Source organism: Sinocyclocheilus anshuiensis, unplaced genomic scaffold (assembly GCF_001515605.1).
Source record: "Sinocyclocheilus anshuiensis isolate Anshui unplaced genomic scaffold, SAMN03320099.WGS_v1.1 scaffold127, whole genome shotgun sequence".
Classification (NCBI taxonomy): domain Eukaryota; kingdom Metazoa; phylum Chordata; class Actinopteri; order Cypriniformes; family Cyprinidae; genus Sinocyclocheilus; species Sinocyclocheilus anshuiensis.
The window spans coordinates 321,016-338,962 of NW_015552528.1; the positions used below are offsets into that span (position 1 = coordinate 321,016).

The following is a 17,947-nucleotide window of genomic DNA, read 5'->3' on the forward strand; positions in this document are numbered from 1 at the left end:
TGTGTGTGAAGACAGTGGCGCAAATCCGTGAATGAATGTTCCGAAGTGAAATAAACTTCAACGGAATAAAGTTGAATGGAATTGAATTAAATTAAAGTTGAATAAACTTCAACTTTACTGTTCAGTGCACTGATGTCAGACTCATTTTGGATAATAAAGTTTATTGTTAAATTGTTAAATGCCCTTACATATCTCTGTCACCATTATAAGTGTTTGATCACCACATTTGAGTGATCATTGCAAAAAATGTGTTTATGTATATATATATATTCTGTTTATGTATACATTGTATTCTATATATAGTACCAGTCAAATTTTTGGACACACGAATGGGAAAGTGTCCAAACTTTTGACTGGTACTGTACTATAATATGCACAAAGAATATCGGCCGATATATCGGTATCGGCCTTTTTTTACTCCCTAATATCGGTATCGGTATTGGCCCCAAAAAAAACATATCGGTCGGGCTCTAGATTTTACCATCAGTGTCATCGTCAGAGTGCGCACTTCCACAGTACATTCAGCATCTACTCATATGTGTGATCTCAATCATATTCTCAAAACTATCGTTTTCAATTACTTCAAAATCAATATTTTGATCGCTGGCAGCTTATTCACCACACGCACCATCAAATGACAGTGACATTTATATTTAATTGTGTACAGTAATTGCTCTGCAGTAAAGCCATTCAAGCCAGTTCAGTTTTTGCTGATGATATTCTTTGGGTATATGTCTGCAGTAATTATGAGTGAAACCTCATGTCATCGTTGTCTATCAAACAGTGCCACCTTGAGGAATAAAGGTGAATTGCACTTATTGAGTTGTCAGATGTTTAATTATTGTTGCACAGGAAAAATATACTTTATTACATACCTCGGGTCGCTAGTGACCCTATAAACTTTATACAAAATAATTAATCAGAAAACAGACATTCTTTTAGAATTTTTTTCTTGTCATATTGTTTATAATGAATAGATTGAGGAATACTAAGAAAGTTGGTGACTAACTTTAAAAAATGAAGGAGAGAGAGGGTAGTGAATGACGTCCCATTTCACTAAAGTTGCATTTAAGGATTAACAGAGACCTCTGCTGTGTATTTAAACTTTGGCCTCTCAGTTAATCAACTTAAAACTAAAATTGTAATGCAAATGGTTATGGATTATGTATAGCATGTGATTATACAGCATGTAATCGCACCATCTCTCAGGCTGTTAAGACCCACATTAAAATAAATTCACATCAGTCTACAGCAGAGACAGATTCAGTTATAACCTAAAAATTTATTTGACGCTTTTAAATGATCTAATAGACCGATGCCGCTCCAATTTGTTGTTGATCAAGATCATTTAAATGGGTGGCTGTCATGAAAACTTGTTTTAGTGACACAAACATGCATTAAATAATTAAGATACAAAACAGGTTAAATAAAAATATTCTGAATATATATAATATAGTGCAAATATTTATAAGAAATGCTCCTCTCCAGAGTTATTTATGTCAATGTCAATGTCAGTTTTATTTCTATAGCACAACTAAACACAACAACAGTTGACCAGTGTGCTTTACACCAATACAAGAGACCGTAAAAAAAAAACAAATATATATATATATATCAATATATAATTAAGAAAATCATAAAAGCAAAAACACACAGTGCAATACATTTCATTACTGACCATATGCCAGTTCAAAAAGGTAAGTTTTTAACCTAGATTTAAAAACAGATATGGTTGGAGCAAATCTAATATTGGAGGGTAGTGCATTCCACAATCTGGGAGCAGCTACTGAAAAGGCCCGGTCACCCCTACTTTTCAGCTTTGATTTTGGAATACATAGCAATCTCTGATTAGACGACCGGAGAGACACAACTGGACGATGTTCTGTCAGTAAATCCGAAAGGTAAGGAGGGGCCAGACCATTTAAAGATTTAAATACTAAAAGAAGAATTTTAAAATCAACACGGTTAGCCAAAACATTTAAGTCTAAGTTTGGTTTCTTTAACAAAGGGCAAACTATAGCATGTTTTAAAGCTTCCGGTAACGTGTATGTTTCCAGACATTGATTTATTATGTTTAAAAGATAAGGCCCCACTGCATCGAAAACTTGTTTTAAAAGGAATGGAGGGATGGCATCCATAGAGGAGCCTGACAGTTTTAATTGACCAACTATTTCTTGAAGAGGGGAGAGAGAAATAGGTTCAAATTGCTGAAACTCCGCCTTACAAGCTGTAAAGATAGAAGGATCAAAAGAGGGACAAGATATCCCCAATCTAATGTCACTGATCTTATTCACAAAAAATGTAAGAAAATCATCACAGAGTCTTTCATAAACACATGGATTAATAACAGCATTAAAAACAGTAAAAAGAGTTCTTGGTCTATGGTAATTTTTAGTAATAAGTTTCGTAAAATAACTGGATCTTGCTGCTCTTAAAGCCTTTTGATATTTTAACAACGAGTCCCTTAATATTTCAAAAGAGACCTGAAGCTTATTTGTCTTCCATCTATGCTCTGCTCTTCTGCAAGACTGCCTCAGGGAGCGTATGTTATCATCAATCCATGGGTCAACTCTTGGTTTAGATTTTAAGGTCTTTACAGGAGCCACTGCATTTAAAACATTCACAAATGTAGAACTGAACTCAAACAAAAGCTCCTCTGCACTTAAGGCGGATCCATAGTGTGCATAGTATCGCAGAAAGCTAATGAAAAAACTATATTAGTAGTTAATTAATCGTGATTTACGGACTTGACCTTATTTTTATCTAGAAACCTCTGCAGTTGTTGCAGCACTGTCTTCTCTAAAATCTTTTAAAGAAAAGGCAAGTTAGAAACAGGTCTAAAATTAGCCAAAACATTTAAGTCTAAGTTTGGTTTCTTTAACAAAGGGTGAACTATAGCATGTTTTAAAGCTTCCGGTACCGTGTATGTTTCCAGACATCGATTTATTATGTTTAAAAGATAAAGCCCCACTGCATCGAAAACTTGTTTTAAAAGAAATGGAGGGATGGCATGCCTGACGGTTTTAATTGACACTATTTCTTGAAGATGGGAGAGAGAAATAGGTTCAAATTGCTGAAACTCCGCCTTACAAGCTGTAAAGATAGAAGGATCAAAAGAGGGACAAGATATCCCCAATCTAATGTCACTGATCTTATTCACAAAAAATGTAAGAAAATCATCACAGAGTCTTTGATACAGCAGGAAGTTTTACTGTTTTTAATGCTGTTATTAATCAATGTGTTTATGAGTATCCTGCTGTATCAAAGACCCTGTGTGATGATTTTCTTAACTTTTTTGTGAATAAGATCAGTGACATTAGATTGGGGATATCTTGTCCCTCTTTTGATCCTTCTATCTTTATGGCTTGTAAGGCGGAGTTTCAGCAATTTGAACCTATTTCTCTCTCCCATCTTCAAGAAATAGTGTCAATTAAAACCGTCAGGCATGCCATCCCTCCATTTTTTTTAAAACAAGTTTTCGATGCAGTGGGGCCTTATCCTTTAAACATAATAAATCGATGTCTGGAAACATACAGATGGTTGAAGCACACTCCTCGACGGTAGATTTGGGGAGAGCCAATAATCCATAAATCCAGAGATTTATGGACACTGAATGGCTCTCCTGAGGTGGGCTATGTGACACTGGCTGTACAAGCTGTTTATGATTTCTCTCTGTGGCTGAATCACTGAGATGTGATACATTTCAGTAAGTTTTTCTGTTTCTTTCAACACACCTTCTGATGTTCATTCATGTTTATTTCGTGCTATAACTAGTAGTAAAGAGGAAGAGATCAGTCATGTGCGTGCCGGACTGCTGCTTGAACTGAGGCTTGACGATCTGTCATCCCACATTAAAGAGCATCAAAATTCCTTTTTACGGTTATAAGATGGAAGGCGTGCTATGATTTAGTGAAGTTTTATAGCACATAGGGTTGCAAAATTCCGGGAATTTTCAAGGCTGGAAATAGGAATTAACAGGAATATATGGGAATTAATGGGAATAAACTGGGAAATTGCTAAATTGCAGGTTAGCCTATAACAGGGTACTTAAATGTAATTGAAAAAAATTGTTTGCTGCATAATTTTGGTTAAAACAACCAGATTTAATGTAATTTTCAGTTGAATTTCTACCCTGCATATTCCTCAAATCACATTCACACGGCACTGCTATTGAGGCCACACCTCTACATGTCAGCGGAGACCAGGACAACTAGATGAGCCCCAGAGACAGATCCCCAGTGAAGACCTTGTCTCCTAGACGGCCACCGGGACAAGACCACAGGAACCAGTTGAGTCCTCTGCACAATCTGACTTTGCTGCAGCCTGGAATTGAACTGCTGGTTTGGTCTGGTCAGAGGAGAACTGGCCCTCGACTGAGCCTGGTTTCTCCCAAGGTTTTTTCTCCATTCTGTCACCGATGGAGTTTTGGTTCCTTGCCGCTGTCGCCTCTGGCTTGCTTAGTTGGGGACATTTAATATCCAGCGATATCGTCGACTTGATTGCACAGATACTATTTAAACTGAACTGAGCTGGATGATGACAAAACTTATTTTCACAATTCAATTATGAACTGCCTTTCACTGAAAATTTAGTGTTTACTATTGTAATTTTGCATTATTGACACACTATTTTCCTATTTAATACTGTAAAGTTGCTTTGACAATCTGTTTTGTTAAAAGCGCTATATAAATAAAGGTGAATTGACTTGACATGCACTGTGCAATCCTCCATGCACCGATAATTTCTTGAATCCTGCACACAAAATAATTTTAAAAATGTCCATCTCGGTGAGTAGTCATGTAAATTACATAAATTACATACATCTATGTTTAAAACTTTCTTGTGCTGTGTGTAAGCTATTGTGCACCAAAAATGTACCATTGTATAAACAAATACACTAAATAAAAAAACTCTATCTAAGAAAAGACATTCCCCCACATACAATCCCTCTTAGTCACTTAAGGGGGAATTCGCCCCCACCCCCCCACATCAATTCAAGTAAGCCTTGACATTACTTGGGTAAATATATTTGATCTGTGGTATTAAAGTTCAACTAGAAAATACAAAACTGTGTTTATACAGTAGCTAGCTAGCCAATAAATCAGATATGCTAAATGTAAGCTAGTTAGCACTATTTCATTGACAATTTAGCTAGCTCAAGCTGTGATGGTTTTATTCAACCGTTGCTAGCCAGTTTTCTGTTATCATACAGGAATACAGTATTGGTAAAAAGTTTGGACACATTACTATTTATAATTTTTGAAAGAAGTCTCCTATGCTCATCAAGCCTGCATTTATTTGATCAAAAACAGATCAAAACAGTAATATTGTGAAATATTATTACAATTTCAAATAATGGTTTTCTGTTTTAATATACTTTAATTAAAATATAATGTAGTTCTGTGATGCAAAGCTGAATTGTCATCAGCCATCACTCCAGTCTTCAGTGTCCTGATCCTTCAGAAATCATTATAATATGCTGATTTATTATCAAGTTTGGAAACAGTTGTCAGTAATTTTTTTCTTTTTTGTTGAATGAAATGAATACTTTTATTCAGCAATGATGTGTTAAATTGATAAAAAGTGATAGTAAAGACTAGAAAAGATTTCTGTTTTGAATAAATTCTGTTCTTTTAAACTATTCATTCATCAATGAATCCTGAAAAAAGGATCACAGGTTCCAAAAAAATATTAAGCAACACAAATGTTTCCAAACACTGATAATAAATCACCATATTAAAATGATTTCTGAAGGATCAGTGATAAAAATTCAGCTTTGCATTACAGAAATAAATTATATTTTAAAGTATATTAAAAGAGAAAACCATTATTTTATTTTTTCTGCATTTGTGATCAAATAAATGCAGTCTTGAATGATGAGCATAAGGGACTTCTTTCAAAAACATTGAAAACTGTAATGTGTCCAAACTTTTGACTGGTACTGTATATAATAGGTTATAGTTTGTTTTAGCGAGCATGCTGATTGAGAAGTATTTATTAATCTAGGCTATTTCTATTCATTTGCATCAATTGTAAAATGTTTATTAAAATGTATATATCTGTGCATTGCATAAGTGTTTTTACAATCTTTTTTCTAATCTTATTCTACAGAACAATGCCACGCACACCATCTCATGTGTGAATACATTTCATCTCAGCCAATGTGGAAGAAAATGCTCAGTACAGCTGCAAATACTGTGCAAAGACCTATGTTAAGAATGCCACAAAGATGCAGCAGCATATAACCAAGTGCCCAAAGCTTCCCCAGAGCTCAAAACAAGCAACTCCAGACAAGAGTTCATCTGCTTCCATTCGATGTGAAAATGATTCAGATTCAGACACCCCTGCATTTCCATCATCTCTGATGGGTGGTCAAATGTCTGGGGACAAGGAATTATCAACTTCATTGTCACCACCCCTCAACCAGTATTCTATAAGAGCACAGATACACTGGCCTCTACATTGCTGATGAGCTGAAAGCAGTCATCAATGACCTTGGACCTGAGAAGGTTTTTGCACTTGTAACTGACAATGCTGCAAACATGAAGGTTGCTTGGGCACACGTGGAAATGACCTACCCTCACATAACAACAATTGGCTGTGCTGCTCATGCTCTTAATCTTCTCCTTAAGGACATCATGGCACTGAATACAATGAACACACTGTGCAAGACAGCAAAGCAAGTAGTGAAATATGTGAAGGGCAAACAGGTAGCATCAGTAATCTACCTCTCTAAGAGAAAAGAAAAACAAACAAGAACACAACACTGAAGCTCCCCAGCATCACTCGATGGGGTGGGGTTGTCATCATGTACGACAGTCTGCTAGAGGGGAAGGAGTCTTTGCAAGAGATGGCCATATCCCAGACTGCAGACATTGAAAGTGCCATCAAGAGAATCCTGTTGGATGATGTGTTCTGGGAAAGAGTGACTAGCAGCCTGAGAATCCTCAAACCAATAGCAGCAGCTATTGCCAAGACAGAAGGAGATACTGCCATCTTGTCAGATGTTAAATGTCTGTTTGCTGAGCTCAAAGAAGAAATACAAACTGTCCTGCCTACCTCCCTGCTGCTGCAAGCAGAGGAAACTGCAGTGGTCAAATCACTGGAGAAGCGCCAAGAGTTCTGCATGAAACCAATACACGCAGCAGCATACATGCTGGACCCAAAGCATGCGAAAAGCATACTCTATGTTGAAGAGATCAGCAATGCTTGCACTGTTATTACTGCCATGTCTCACCATCTGGGTCTTGATGAAGGCAAAGTTCTTGGCAGTCTAGCAAAGTACCGTACCAAGCAAGGCCTTTGGGAATGGGATGGGATATGGCAATCGTGCCAGCACATATCTGCATCTACCTGGTGGAAAGGACTTTGTGGATCTGAGACCCTTGCACCTGTAGCCTCTATCATCCTCCAAATTCCACCAACATCAGCCGCCTCTGAGCACAACTGGTCACTGTTTGGGAACACACACACACACACACACACAAAGGTTCTCAACAGGCTCACAAATGCAAGAGTTGAGAAACTAGTGGCCATCCGGGCAAACCTACGGCTCTTTGAGCCTGACACAGAGCCATCCTCGACAAGGCCGGACAGTGACACCGAAGATGAAGACGAGTCAGATGTTGAGGAAGCAGACATGGAGGATGCTGTTGAGGTCCAGGAAGAAGCCATTGAGACCTGAATAGATTAAAAGGAAAAATGCAGAAACCAGAGACTTAAGAAGCTTGAGAAAAAATGCTTTCATTTCAGTTTTGAATGGGACTTTTTTTAGAAGGGGAAGGGTGGGGAATGCGTTCGTTTTACAGCAAACATAAGGAAATATGTTTTTTTTACATTCAACGTTTATGCTTTTGTGTTGCTCAATGAAAGAATGAATTAAAGTTCTACTTACAATTAAATCTAAAGTTAAAAATGTAATTTTTAATATGTATTACTTTGCTTGCATGTCAGCTTATGAACAAAATGTTTATAGTTAAGTTTGTATATACAGTTTATATGAATTCCCCCAAATTTCTAAATAATTCAAATTAATTCCTGTAAATTCCCATAAATTCCCGTGAATTCCTGTAAAGTTTCCAACTCAGAATATTTCCAAAATTCCCGAGACAAAGCTCCCATGGAAATTTTCCGCCCCTTTGCAACCCTAATAGCACATCAGTTGAAAACAGTGTGGACTAAAAGATCAATCTTGGGATTTAATAATTGATATCAGTTTGTTAAAAAAAAAAAATGTTGAAATCAGGAAATTAATAATTTCAACCCAGCCCCATTTGAAGAGCTGCAGAGATATTCAAGCACAATATTTTCCTCATTTGTGAAATAAAATTATTATAGGCTGTAAATTGTTAAATTGTAGCCAATATAAATTTACTTGCAAGTGTCATCTTTGTGTGACGTCATGAATCTACCCCTTATAAATCAAAAAATCATCACTGTTAGGACAAAGTGAGTGTATTTATTTTTCAGACAGGTCTCCATCTTTCTACAAAATGCTTACCGACTTAAATTTTAAAAATGGAATTGCTCATAAAAAAAACAACAATTGCTTTATATTATAGTAATACTTTACAAACAAAAAATAAATAATTATATGTTATAACATTGTGTGAAATCTGTCATGCCCACAGGAGCCTCATCAATAGGGCACATACTGTATTTGCTGAAAACCCCTGAAGTAAACAACCCTCCACAGCAGATTAGCTATTGGAACAGAAAGTTGAGATTATCCATTTACTGGTTTGAGTTTGAGTATATTTACCTGGGTAAGTCACAGCACCTGCTTTCTGGAATACACCCCAGGTTGCCAAGACATTATTTAGGCAAATACTCTCAGAAGTAGCCTTCAATTAAGTACTCTGATTTACTAATAAATTGCTGGAGAGTTGCTCAATGCATGTCATGCTGGTCATGAACACTGCTCTGACGCTTGAACAATGAGGATCCAAACGCAGATTTATTAGAGGGTCCAATAAAGTCCAAAAAAGTCCAAAACAGGCAAATGATCAACACACAGGTAAACAGTCCAAACAGTAGGAAACACAGGCAAATGGTATCCAGGGAGCAGGCTAGGAGTCAAAAACCAGAGAAACAGGAAACGAGGGGAATGCTCATAAAAGCACAGGGCTAGCAACCATTATCAAAAAATGTTTAGGGGAAACATCTTCCTCAATTTCCCCAACAGTGAAGGAGGACCCACTCAACAAAAGCGCATAGTCCAGAAATTCAGCCAGAGATCCTTGAGGACCATCACTGATGAGTTTGGATTTATAGTGTTCATTGAGTCCATAACAAAAGAAATCAATGAGAGCGTAGTCTGGGAGAACTTAGGAATGTCTAGAAAGCTCTTAATATGGTCCTCGTGTGGTCGGTTACCTTGACGAAGATGGATGGTTCTTACTGCTGGATCCATGTTGGCTAAGTCTTCTGTCATGAACACTGCTCTGACACTTGTACAATGAGGATCCAAATGCAGCTTTATTAGAGGGTAATCCATAATCAAAGTCCAAAACAGGCAACCGATGAAAACGCAGGTAAACTGTCCAAACAGTAGGAAACACAGGCAAAGGATATCCAGGGAGCAGGCTAGGAGTCAAAAACAAGAGACACAGGAAATGAGGGGAATGCTCAGAAATGCAGCTGACACTAACAAGACTTCAAAAATACACAGAGTATAATTAGGGAGAGAAAAACAAGATAACCAGGTAACAAGGGGGAGGAGCTAATTAAACACCATGGAAACTAACAAGGGGAACCATGGAGACAAAGCAAACAGCAGATGAGACGGGCAAAGAATTGTAAGAAATGGAGTCCAGGATAGAATGGCAATGGAGTAGGGAGGAGTGCCCTCTGGTAGATGTCCAGGGCACTCCAGCTGGCGATCGTGACAGCCCCCCTCCTAAGGATGGGCTTTCAGACACTCCCAACAAGATTAGAAAAGTGCAGGAAGGAGGTGGAGTGGAGGCGGATCGGGGGGCGGGTTAGAGGGCCAGGTCCATGGAGTGGACCATGGCCTGGAGGCTGAGGCAGAGTCTGAAGCTGAAGAGCACCAGTGCCAAGCAGATGACCACCAGGGCAGAGCAGGCAGCGCTGAAGACCACCAAGGCAGAACTGAAGAGCACCAGGGTGGAGCAGGTGGAGCACCACAGCAGATGGGACCGTAGATCCTCACGGCAGAGCAGATGACCACCACAGCAGAGCAAACAGGACTGAACATTCCCACGGTGGAGCAGACAACCACCACAGAAGAGCAGATGGGACCAAAGATCCCCACAGTGGAGCAGACAAGGCAGGAGACCACCAAGGCAGATCAAGCGGATCTGGAACTCACCATGGTGGATCTGAAGGCCACCAAGGCAGAGCAGATGGAACTGCAATAGAGGGCACAGAGAGGTTAGAAATGGCCCCTGTGGCCATAACAGGACATTCAGAGAGTTCAGGAACAACTTTCATGGTTGTGTCTGGATGGGCTAAGAGTTCAGAAACGGCCTCCATGGCCGTGACAGGACAGGCAGAGAGTTCAGAGACGGCCTCATTGGCCATTACAGGACAGACAAGGGATTAAGGGAGGCTTCTTTGGCCATGACAAGACAGGCGAAGAGCTCAGAGACAGCCTCCTTGGCCATGACAGGGCAGACTGTGAGTTCAAAGGTGGCCTCCGGAGTGGACTCATGGACTGTAGCGGGCTCTAAAGCGGACTCATTTACTGGAGCAGGCTCTGGAGCGGATTCGTGGACTGGAGCGGGCTCTGGAGCGGATTCGTGGACCGGAGAGGGCTCTGCCACCTCAGAAAAGTGTATCTCAGACACACAAAATGGCAATCGTCATTACTGGAAGGGCAGCAGAAGGTGGGAGAACCTCTGAGGTCGCCAGGCTTGAGAGCGCAGAGGCCGCCGGAATGCCTGTCGCTCGCACCGACATCAGCGGTGTGCCCACCACACTGGACATTAGTCTCAGTTGCCTGGGCACTGCCTTATTAGCTGCAAATGCATCGTTCATGATGGCTGGGAACACTAGCGTGGTGTCCATGACGGCTGAAGACTCTGGCATAACATCCATGACGGCTGGAGACTCTGGCATAGCGGCCATCTTGCGGAGAGGCTCTGGACTGGCGGCCATCTTATGGAGAGACTCTGGTGTGGGGGCCATGTTGTGAACTGGCTCTGGTGCGAGAACCACAGGATGGGAAAGTGCTGAAAGCACATGACTAGCAACCATTATCACAGGACATGCTGGTGACCATGGTGGGCCAAGCTCCGTGACCACCGGAGCTTGGTGTGTGTGTGTGTGTGTGTGTGTGTGTGTGTGTGTGTCCATTATAAAAAAATGTTTAGGGGAAACATCCTCCTCAATTTCCCCAACAGTGAAGGAGGACCCACTCAACAAAAGTGCTTAGTCCAGAAATTCAGCCGGAGATCCTCGAGGACCATCACTGATGAGTTTGGATTTATAGTGTTCATCGAGTCCATAACAAAATAAATCAATGAGAGCGTAGTCTGGGAGAAATTAGGAATGCCTAGAAAGCTCTTAATATGGTCCTTGAATGGTCGGTTACCTTGACGAAGATGGATGGTTCTTACTGCTGGATCCATGCTGGCGAAGTCTTCTGTCATGAACACTGCTCTGAGGCTTGTACAATGAGGATCCAAATGCAGGTTTATTGGAGGGTTATCCAGAATCAAAGTCCAAAACAGGCAAATAATCAAAATACAGGTAAACAGTCCAAACAGCACGAAACACAGGCAAGGGATATCCAGGGAGCAGGCAAGGAGTCAAAAACCAGAGACACAGGAAACGAGGGGAATGCTCATAAATGCAGCTGACACTAACAAGACTTCACAAATACACAGGGTATAAATAGGGAGAGACAAATAGGATAACCAGGTAACAAGGGGGAGGAGCTAATTAAACACCATGGAAACTAACAAGGGGAACCATGGAGACAAATCAAACAGCAGATGAGACGGGCAAAGAATTGTAAGAAATGGAGTCCAGGATAGAATCGCAATGGAGTAGGGAGGAGTGCCCTCTGGTGGATGTCCAGGGCACTCCAGCTGGTGATGTGGTAATATAATAAAATCTTTTTGGAATTTATAAAATGTTAATTTCACTATGGCACAAAATGAAGACATGGGACAGGGAGTTTCCAATCATTTCTTTAGAGAATCTTCAGAATTGGGTGTTGATGCATTAAGTACGTTTACGGTTATAATCAAGTTATAAAAAGCTAAACAAATATCGGACGCGATGACACACTGGAATAAAACAACAGATTTCTATGGATGCTTCCACATAGACCGCAAACATTCGCGCACCGAAAATGCGAATGTTTTTTTTCAAACCAGTCCGACGAATCTTTTCAGTTTCACAAAGCAAAATCACGGGCTGTCCAATAAGATTTTAGCTAGGATCACGTGACCGGAGCAGCTGCTGTTGCACAAAAGGGTGAGTGGTGGCGCTGTTTCGAAAACCAGTGTAAATAAACATCAAAGAAATGTATCCAGGATAAGAGAAGAGAACTATGCTGAGTTCTTGTTATCGTTGGTATTTGAGAAAAGATTTATTCTCACGTTCTTTATACAGAATAACATTTCTATTAATTGTCCACTGAATTATGTAATCACAGTAGAGCACCGTCCGTTTTCTTCCACATGTGCGAGTGTTATGAGTCAGATCGCGTTAACTCTTTTTCCGCACATGAAATATGAAAGCAAATAGACATGATTATGACGATATATTTTCTGTATGTGTTTTGTATGCAGCTCATGGTATTTTTATAGCAATAAAGGATGTTTATGACAAATATTAGCAGTGTAGCGTTATTAAACATACAAAGAGTGCATGTGTCTGCTTATTAATCAAAATCAACTAGCCTATAGATCACAATCGGAAGTTATTACAAGCACTCAATGATGCCGTGGGTAAGCAAATACATAAATAATTAAATACATTTTCAAGTGTAGCTTGATGCTAATTGTACTTCTAATTATATTTTAGGATGTAGCCTATTCTTGTAAGCATTATAGATAGTTTGTGTTTCTGGTGTAGAACCAAAGTTTGTTTATCTTAATCTAATGCTGTATATTGAGCAGCGGATGATGTTAAATCCGTTTACGAGAAACAGATCTGAAGAAAAATGCATTGTTGGTCGGCGCCACCTAGCGTGCAGGCGTGAATTAGCAGAAGGCGAACAATCGGTTCGGTGTGAAAGCACCGTTCGTCGGCGATTCGCCCCGCTTTTTCACATCACGCTCAGTGTGGAAAGGCCTTTAATCTGACTGACATGATGCACAATTGAATACTTGATTCGTACGGGTGCGACGCCATGCCTTTGTTGAGTTTGTTGCATGTCAACAAACTCAACAACAACTTTGTTGCCTGGTCTTGTAATGATCAGGGAACCGCAGCCGATTCTCATTGGTCATGTCATTCCCAGTGCTGATTGCTTACAAAACTCTGAAATAAATACTGTTCTTAACTTTTACCTACACCATAGCCTTAACCTTAGTATAGCATCAGCAGCACTTCATGATAGACAGTGATACTGTTTCACGTGATTGGACCCATCTATGATTTTTCTGAACTGAATTCATAACAGGCGACCACATGATTGAGTTGACCAGTGAAATCGGCTACGGGGTGAGGTTTGCACTTAAATAGTCCTGCCAATCATTCGCTGATGAACTGAAGAAGGCTGTGCTCTGTCTTTCAATGCAGAGTATAGTTGTATTAGGGGTGGGCGATATGAGCTAAAATTCATATCACGATATTTTACACTGTCCAGGCGATATCGATATTATATTGCAATATGAGAAAAAAAAATTACAGGCAAAATATTTTAACCTTATATAACTAGAAAAAGTGAGGGATTGGACAAAGACCTGAAAAGTCTTTTTTTTTATTGTGCCATTGTTTTTCTCAGAAAGTGCAAACGTGCAACATGAGGTAGGCCTGTATGAATTAAATTAAATTAAATATTGTGTGTTTGAGTTGGCCAGTGGTTCCCAAACTTTTTCTGCCGGGCCCCCTTTTGTAGAGAAAAATATTTTCAAGGCCCCCCACCCCCTTCTTTTTTTGTCAGGGTTAGGGTAGAAATAGAAATCAGCATCAGTTTACTGTCATGCATTTGTCGTGTCGCGTCGCACCGCATCCACAGCAGAGAACATCACTGGATTCTATTTGCTTTTGTCACGTCGCGCCGCTCACATCTGGTGTAGACACGTTGTTTTGGTATTTGTGAATCTTAAGTATATTCATAATCTGCTTTATGTTTACCTGGCACTGGCAGTATTTTCACAAACTTGTAACTTAGCTTAGAGCAGAACCTCGTTCATTTATATTTCTACATGGCTCCCTGCAATACAACTCATTCTTCAATTGTGCCTGCTACAACTGATAACGGAGCACTCAAGCGGGTACTGCGAGTCACGTTGAGGTCATTAAAATATGTCAAATTAATATTTTGCACTCAATTATTTACTTATCAGACAAGTGGCCGCATGATAAGCGGGAAAATTACGTAATGTAGTCTTTATCACCCTGCAGAGGTTTCTTTCGCAAAATAATCTGCTGACTGTACATGATCCCTCAGTTTGGGAACCACTGGAGCATGCGATTTGTGCTCTATTAATTTGGTCTGTTACAATGCTTTATGGATTTGATTACTAATGCCTGTGTAGTAAGGCGTTGCACACAGAGGACAAAAACGTTCAGCCTCAACTCTTTATTGTCATTTGTGTTAAAATTGGCAAAGCGTACCAAATTGAACAAAACTATATAAATGCAAAATTTGAATTCATGAATATATAACGGTATCCATGGTATAGCAAAATCCATATCATGGAACGACATAACACCGGTAGTCACTTTCATACCGATATAGAGCCCACCGCTAAATTGTATACATGCTGGATGAAGACAAAGTCATGTTTTCTAGATTTCACAAAATCTGGACTAACGAAAATCCCAAATTTTAAAAAGTTAAATCTAAACATACCATATTTTTAAGAATATACGTCATGTTTTCTTTTCATCTGCAACTTATATTGTGATTTATACGATGCATTTAACATTAAGCACGCAAAATATGAGCAAAGCGCACACAAATACATGCACACAACAGTTCTAGCATTGCTAACTTGACATCACAGTTTATTCATCTTAAAGCTAAAATACAGTCAACCAAACATAGAAAAAGTTCCACGGCTCAGTTTAAGGATGATGAAGGTTGATGTTTTACATGGATATTGGGACACAAGTGAAGTACAAACCTTGTTTACATAAAAAACAGTTTAGCAAGGAAATGTTAGGCTACATCGTCAGTATGGAAACATTTGGATTTGTGCTGAATGAGAGACGTGCATGAGCCCAACACTGGTTTCAATCTCAGTTTCGCTTTAAACAAATTTGTTCTTTTATAATAGCCTAACTCCTGTTTAGAAGGAATGGCACTATAATGAGTATAGTATTTAAAATGTTTGTAAACATTTCATTTAAGATACTTTACATTATTTCTGAATGTAATAATAATAACATGCGTCATGTAACTTATACACCGATGCAAATTCTCTTTTTTTTTTTCTCTCAACCATGCAATTTTGGCCCAGTGCAACTTATACACAAGGGCGACTTATTTTCTGAAATATACGCTACTTATAGTCTTGAGGGTGATGCTGGTGTGTGTTCACTTACTTGAAGGTAATGATGTTGGGGTGTTTGAGCTTGCGCAGATGTTTGATCTCAGTCTCCTTGATGTCTCGGACTTTCTTCACAGCCACGTCCTCACCATGAAACTTGCCCAGGAAAACGGCACCCTGCGCCCCGCTGCCCACCCACTGCAGCTCGGAGATCTCCTCGAACGGCACCTCCCAGGATTCTGGAAGAGACATTCCATTATCTCCGTCCAAAACGACACTGAAACACCCCGACTGCTCTCCGACTGCCGTACTCACCCTCCTGGCTCTGCTTGTGCTCTGTCGAGTAGGCTTTCCCAATCATCGTCCACACTGGCTTGAGGCATCCGAACAAGCCTTCCAGAAAGCCTCCTCCACCCGCCTGCAGCCGGAAGCTGTCGGACTGGTTACGCATGACTCCGCCCTCAGCCCCGCCCTCCTGCAGCTTGAGCACGCTGTTGGAGAAGTTGGTGGGCTCGTCGCTCAGGGTGGGGCTGTTGCTGTGGGTGAGGGGACCGCTGCCGCCCCCTACCGGGTCGATGGAGAGCACGTTACGGAGCACGCACTGGGTCGGGGTGAGCTCGGTGTCTGGCGTGCTCGCTGGCGCCTCCGAATCGGGCCGACAGAAGGGGGGTTCGGAGAGTGGGGAGCTGAACCCTGAGAGGGACGGGGAAGGGGCGTGTTGCTCATGGACACAAGCCATGGGTGCAGAAGGGGTGAGGGTAGCCCACTGCGCTACCCACTCTTAAGAAAAGTGGCCCTCACTCACTCTGTAGCAGTGCTGCTCGTCAACACACCTGGAGAGAGCAATCACAACACAAGCCGTAAGTACTGTGAAAGGGCATTCTTCTTACTGCTTAATATGAATGGCAATCAAATACCAGAGTATATTAGAGATGTAGTGATTATGGTGGACTGATCACACGTGTGGATCAATACCAACAACACAAGGATGCGTTCAGGGGCCAGTTGCATAAAAGGTCTAACTTGTAGACTAGTCTTACTAGTCTAGTCATCAAATTTTTTTCTTTAAAACTTGTCATCATTTTTTAAATTCAGTTATATAAAAGCATAGATTAGTCTAAGCTGAATTCCAGAATATGACTGATTACCCCTTGGATAACAGCTAGTTGGTCAAAATCATACTTAAGACATTGTCTTAACATAGAGGCTAAGTTTATGCAACTGGCCCCAGGTATGTAGGAACCGCCTGAGCAAAATGCTTTCAGACTGCCAAGGCACCATAACTAGTGTTCTCAAACAAATTCAAGTTGTAAAGGGTAAAAATCAAACATTTACAAGTGAACTCAGTCCTTCCAACACCATTCTCTCCACCAACCAGCCAAAGATTAGAGTTATTTCAGTAGCCTGAATAATAGAAGTGTTTTTATTCTGCATGGGGTCAGACATGTTGAGATCGTATGAATTGAGACCAGCTGAATTCTACACACGGTTATCAGTCACCAACTTGTTGAATAAAGTACTCATGGTTAACAGTGGACAGAGCATTTCTACAACGCCACTGCTAATCAAAAACATCTGCTTTTGTGTGATGTTACCGTCACACAGCAAGGTAAGTCCAATATGGTGTTTATTTTGTGCCACAAATCTGTGCACACAACAGAGTGCACAAAAAGTTATTTTGTATGCATGTGGAATTTTTAAAAAGTAGGCCTATTATTTGCAAAGAAGAACAAACAAATCAATTTTGCACATGGAACATTTTTATCCATGCAAGCTGATGTTCATGTTTTGAAACAATTCCAGGATGTCTGTGACTTCATAGATACAGGCTGATTGAGTTTAGCTCCAACACTAATCAAACATACCTGAACACGCTCATCAAGGTCTTCAGAATTACTAGAAGGCTACAGGCAGGTGAGTTTGATTAGGGTTGGAGCAAAACTCTGCAGGACAGTGGACCTCGAGGGCCAGATTTGAGAAGCCCTGTGCTATTGTGTAGTGCTGGGCGGTATACCGGTTCATACCGAATGCCGGTGTTTATTTTTATTATGATATAAATTTTTAAAATACCGCAATACCGGTGTATGTGGCTTAAACAACGTTACGAACGCGACACTGTTTGAAAGGGGTCCCTTTTCACTGTTGCACTGTGGTGAGGGAACAGCTGTATGTGTTACTAAGCGTGTAAGTTCAGAAACTGAAGCTGTAGAACTAATAGAACATGATGACACAGAAGAACTCATCCACAATATCCACATTGACCGCCACAAATATCCACCGCCCCCTGCCATCAGCTCCCGCGTCTCACACAC

At 40.3% G+C, this 17,947-nt stretch overlaps 1 protein-coding gene across 1 annotated transcript in view; it reads right to left on the reverse strand.

The window, feature by feature from the left end:
* LOC107663586 (mitogen-activated protein kinase kinase kinase 12-like) overlaps window positions 1–17,947 on the reverse strand; it is a 40,837-nt gene that overhangs the window by 18,354 nt on the left and 4,536 nt on the right. The window contains exons 2-3 of the mRNA XM_016453817.1: window positions 15,951–16,468; window positions 15,691–15,874 (exon numbers count right to left, since the gene is read on the reverse strand). Of these exons, the coding sequence (XP_016309303.1) occupies window positions 15,691–15,874; window positions 15,951–16,374 (608 nt within the window). The 5' untranslated portion in view covers window positions 16,375–16,468. The remainder of the gene's footprint in view (window positions 1–15,690; window positions 15,875–15,950; window positions 16,469–17,947) is intronic.